This window comes from Lycium barbarum, chromosome 11, assembly GCF_019175385.1.
Source record: "Lycium barbarum isolate Lr01 chromosome 11, ASM1917538v2, whole genome shotgun sequence".
In the NCBI taxonomy this organism is placed as follows: domain Eukaryota; kingdom Viridiplantae; phylum Streptophyta; class Magnoliopsida; order Solanales; family Solanaceae; genus Lycium; species Lycium barbarum.
Window position 1 is genome coordinate 11,114,187 of NC_083347.1, and position 5,442 is coordinate 11,119,628.

General features: G+C 35.7%; 1 protein-coding gene across 1 annotated transcript; it reads right to left on the bottom strand.

The window, feature by feature from the left end:
* Positions 1-436: 436 nt before the first annotated feature.
* Positions 437-3,449, bottom strand: LOC132618975 (G-type lectin S-receptor-like serine/threonine-protein kinase SD2-5). The gene has a single exon (XM_060333963.1). The coding sequence runs from the start codon at positions 3,172-3,174 to the stop codon at positions 676-678; it is 2,499 nt and encodes an 832-aa protein (XP_060189946.1). The 5' UTR covers positions 3,175-3,449; the 3' UTR covers positions 437-675.
* Positions 3,450-5,442: the final 1,993 nt, after the last annotated feature.

Below are 5,442 nucleotides of genomic sequence, written 5' to 3' on the forward strand. Positions count from 1 at the left end.
CGATAGAGTGAATATCCTCTGGGATCCGGGTTAAGCAAAGTTAGCACGTTAAAAGGGAGTAGTGGCCTATTGAAAGGGTTATGCGAATTGTTGAGTAAAGTGTCTGATTCCTCACATCTCTATTCTTAGTCTGAGCTTCTCATCCCCTTCTATCTATCCTTGTATTTTCAATTCAATCTTTCCATTCCAGTACTTAAATTTGATATTGAGTTGATTTGTGCTTTTCACTTTTCAAAGTAATAGAAAAGGTATTTTTGGGAGTCCCTTGTTGCAGTCTCCTCATTGGAAGCTATTGGTCATACTCCTTTCTCCTAGGAAAGCTTGTGTGCACCATGGTTTAAGAAGAGGCAAACCAATGATACATCAAGGGTTGCTACTGAAATACATAAAATGGCTTTTGAAAACAAATAACAACTGATAACTCAAAGGAATGGATGTATGGTGTGATTCATTATCTATTCAATCTTGATGATAAATACTGCTACAAACAATCAAAACAACAACAACATACCCATGAAATCCCACAAGTGGGGTCTTGGACTACAACAATCAAAAATCCAGTCAAAGAAATTGAAATTATAGTACTTTAATATTACATATACAATTTATAACAGAATGAAAGCAAGTGATGGAGGAGAAATAATGCTGTGACACTGTTGGAACTTAACAAGCTGTTTATCTAGGTCCTGACAACTCTGATGGAAATGGTAAACTGATACCAACCACAGCTTCACTTTCTTGTTTAGCTTTGGCAATTCTTCTTGTAATTGGTGGATACTGGAAGCTGTAGTCCAAGTCGGTTTCAGCAGCCACTAAACCCTGCAACACCTTAACTACCAATGACATGGAAGGCCTCTTAGTATAATCACTTTGTAAACACCATGCTGCAATCTTCATCATTTCCACAGCCTCTTCTCTATGGAGCTGCATGTCTATACTGTTCTTGTCCACTATTTCCCAGAGTTGTTTCTCCTCTGCTTTTCTCTTGAACAAACTAAGCAAATGCATATCATCCTCATCTTGATGACGATCCAAATTCTTTCGCCCACAGATGATTTCCAAGATCACAACCCCAAAGCTATAAACATCCACTTTCTCAGTAATGGCCTCATGCAACCATTCAGGTGCTAAATAGCCTGGGGTTCCTCTCATTGTTGTAATTATCTTACTTTCATCTTTACCCACAAGCTTTGATAACCCAAAATCTGATACTTTTGCATTGAAATTGTGATCAAGAAGAATGTTCTGAGGTTTAATATCCAAATGAATAATTTTGTTATTACAATCTTCATGTAGGTAAGCTAGGCCCTTGGCGACATCTGACATGATTTTTTTCCTGACATCCCATGTGAGAGATTGTTCCTGCTTTCTATGAAAAATCCACCTATCTAAAGAAACATTGGCCATGTATTCATAAACCAGAAGTCTGTGTGATTTCTCAGCACAAAATCCAACAAGTCTTACCAGATTGACATGCTGAATGCTACCTATTGATGCTACCTCAGCTAAGAATGATTTCTTCACATTACCGAAACCTTGTAGATGCTTCACTGCTATTGTGGTACCATCACTCATTATTCCTTCAAATACAGAACCAAATCCTCCTTCCCCAAGTTTCTTACTGAAATTTTCTGTCATAACAGTTAGTTCCTCATGGGAAAATCTAGAAGGCATTCCTGGTACTTGGTCAAGAAACTCCTCCTCGTCTTCCTCAAGTCCTTTTCTCCTTCTGAAAAGAAAGGCAAAGAAAGTTAAAACTAGAAAGAGCAAACCAAATGAAGCTCCAATGGTGGATCCTACTATTGTTGCGATACGCTTCGATTTCTTCTCTGAATAGACAAGTGATGGAAGGGCTTGTAGGGGAGAGGAGTTCTGCACCTTGATAAAAAGAGTGGTCTTATTGAGTGCTCCATCGTTTTCTGTGAGAGAAAACACTTCATTCAACAATACACAGTCACCCATTGTGTTACCAGGACCAATAAATCGAAATTGAGCTGCTTTGCAAGAACAGTTGCTTAAGCATGACTTTTTGCAATTTTCCAACTCTGTTGTCATACCATATTGCAAATAGCGGGGAATATAAGCCGTGTCCTTAAGCTCCATAAGCACATGATACTGGAGATATTCACAAGAAATAGGTGTGACAAGGAAACACCCCTGGTTTGGGTGCTTGTAATTTAACTGCTGGAGAAAGTTTGTCTGACCAACTGCAGTTTGAGGACAACTACACTGCCCATTTCCACAAACAGAGTAATTCCCACAGACCGTTGGATACCCGCAATCACCAATGGAGGCTGTCAATACATCAGCCTCCTCTGACCAAGATGATTCCCCCCAGTAATACACCCTTAAATGCCCATCAGTCCCAAATCTCATGAATCGAACGTTTGAAAATTGGAAAGACACTGTATAAATCCCTTCGGAATCACTTATATTCAAAGTGAAGCCTAGTCCAGGAAACTGGAAAGGTTTATCCAAACCAAGTGTTGAGCTATAAAGTTGGCGTGGATTTGACTCAATGTAAGCAAAAAGGCCAGAACTTTTAACATCAAGTGTGAACATACCTTCATTCCAGTCTGATGCTGATATGCTGGATATCAGTTTCTGTCCAGGGGCCATTATTTGTCCTGGAACCAAAGTGTCTGTTGGATGATCAAAAGACTGCCAAATGGTGTCGTTACTTTTGTCAAAGAGGACAAGATTTCCCATCTCTGTCAAGTTGAAGCCTGAAACAATCTTACCACTTGTGCTTGTATTCCAGATCAAAGTGCCATTTGAGTCCCTTAAGAACACGCCTCCGTCTTTCCTGAGTTGTAAGGTTGCATCTACTCTAACTGGATTGTTCCGATTTGCTGACCATACTAATCTCGGATAATCGAAATAAGAATCATGGAAATTTGGGTATAAAAGGATACCAAAAACGCAAGCAGTGCCATTGTAATCACATAAGAAACCACAGACAAACCGAGTCTCATTGCCTTCTCTGAGAAGGATGGGTGTCACTTGGGCTCCGTCTGTGGAATTCACTACATAGGAGGGGCTATTGATCCAGGAAATGGAGGAATTGGTAATAAAAGTTTGAGGAGGTTGACTACTAATCAGATGCTTTGAAGAAAGGATGAGGAGACTGGCCATGAAAAGAGTGGCACGATATGTGCTGTAATCAAGAACCATAGGGCTGTTTTCAGGAAGAAGGCTCTGCTCAATTGAAGTAGAAATCAACTCTTTTCAAACGAATAGAAGGATAGGAAGAACCAGTCTATGCTCTGCAGTCGTTTCTTTTTCACAATATGTGAAATCTTGATTAGTTGCCCCCTCCGTAAAGCATATTGTTTTGGCCTTTGACCCCTTGTAAATAACAGAATAGATTCCAAAGTAATAGCTGTAATTGTAAAAAGCTCCACAAATTAGTTTCTTTTAGCTTGGGTTTCTTTTTCAATCTTTGCCATGTCCTATCATTTTCCAAACTTCTGTTTGACTTCTAACACTATTTTAAGCAGCCGGCTTTGACATTAACAACTAGCTTTTCATTTTATTTACTACAAGTTTGAAATCAGCTATTGATCATAGATGCCTTCTACAAGTAAGCACTCATGCGATTATTAATTTCAAGAATCATTTATCAACCTACATATCAGTGTTTTAAAAGACAGTACCAGGCCCCGAGGCCCGACACAGGCAAAACGCCTCGGGGCTTACGTGTGGGGCTTAGTTCTGTAAGGCTTACGCCCTAAGCACTCAACTGTACGTTCTAAACACGTCTAACGCCCCGGTTAACATTATTGACCCTTATAATTCTTTATTAAATGAATAATGCTTAATAGTTTGCTTCATCTATAGAAATAAGACGATTGAGAATAACAAATAATGAACCGTAGCATTACATATTTACTATTTGAGAACACTGCGAGGGTGAACATCACTTAATATTTCTTTTAAAAATATATAGCCAAATTTTTCATCTTCACTTGCCATTAGTCTTCACGTTTTTGTCATGTGTCTCAAAATTATCATAGTTTATTATTTGCTATTTGAAAGTAATTTTATTTTTATTCATGAAGGAGTGATGTTTTAATTATAGTTCGATAAAGCTTATTGATTATTTTCTTTTAGGGAGGTAAATTGCATAGTATATATGATAGTAGTGTGCTTTAAAAATTGTGCCCCAAAGATATTGAACGACTTTTTATGCTCTTAAGATTTTAAGTCAAGATAAAATTTTAATCATCTTTAATATATTTAATTTTTAATTAACTAATATTAAGAATTTTGAATCCAATCAATATCAATATATATTATAAAGCTAGACATAGGTAAGGTGATGTGACACCTCTCAATGGCCAAGGATTGCATTTATCTTTTTTCTACTTTTTTTGAATTTTTTCTTTTATTTTTTTTATTCAATTTGTTTAATAAGTGGAAATTGATCATAGTCTATTCTATCCATCTCAGTTACAAAAGACCTCTTAACTACTACTTATTGGTTTTCACCATTATAGTGCACATCATGCTTAAGAGACGTGTTCACACTGCATTTATTTTTTCATTCATTAAGGGGAAACGTGCATGATTTTAAAATGCTACCTTTAATATGCTTTTTGGAGCAATTTGAGTATAAAATACCTCTACATGGAGGATTTTCTTTCTCATATTTCCTTGGTATATATCATGCCCGAGTGCAATTTTTGCTACAGTTTGACAGTGAGTGTCTTGCTAATTTATCATTTTGAAAGTTGGATGGCTTAATTTTATTTTAACTCGATAGTTTATTTGCTCCTTTTACTTTCCAGGCTTTGATTTTTTCTTTATTTATTAATTTATGTAAGGATTTAATTGTTTTATCACATTGCTGGGTGATTACGGTCATTTGATAAATTCTTAAAGAACATGGATGTCGAGAAGGAATTGTCTCATCGTATGTAATTAGTTGATCCTTTCATTTCCGTTGTTTCTACATATTGAAGGTTTAGTTTTTGTTTTTGAAAAATAAACCAGTAAAATTATATTTGATCTGGATGGAATTAATTGACTTAGAAAAAAATATTGACCTTAATTGTGTCTAATTTGGGTGTTTGAGATTTAGTCCCAATAAAAAAGCGTGAAAATTGTGTTCGTATAATTTACTCAAAAAAACTCATTTTGTTACGTTTTTAATCGTATTTTAAATGTATAATTTGATTACAAGGAGAACAAAATTATTTCATGCATATGCTCTCGCCGGTAAGGAATATTGAGAAATTTTGAAAGCTCTTCAACCCTATTCTATTGCCTAAAAGACTTTTGCAAATCAAAAGTTTAAATTCATTTATATAAAATTCTATTTTCTCAATATACAATGATATGTATGTTAATTAGTAATTTTTGAAATTTATGTATTTTAATTTTAATTTACCTTATTGTTTTTAATACACCTTAAATCATTCCTAACTGTGTAATACATAA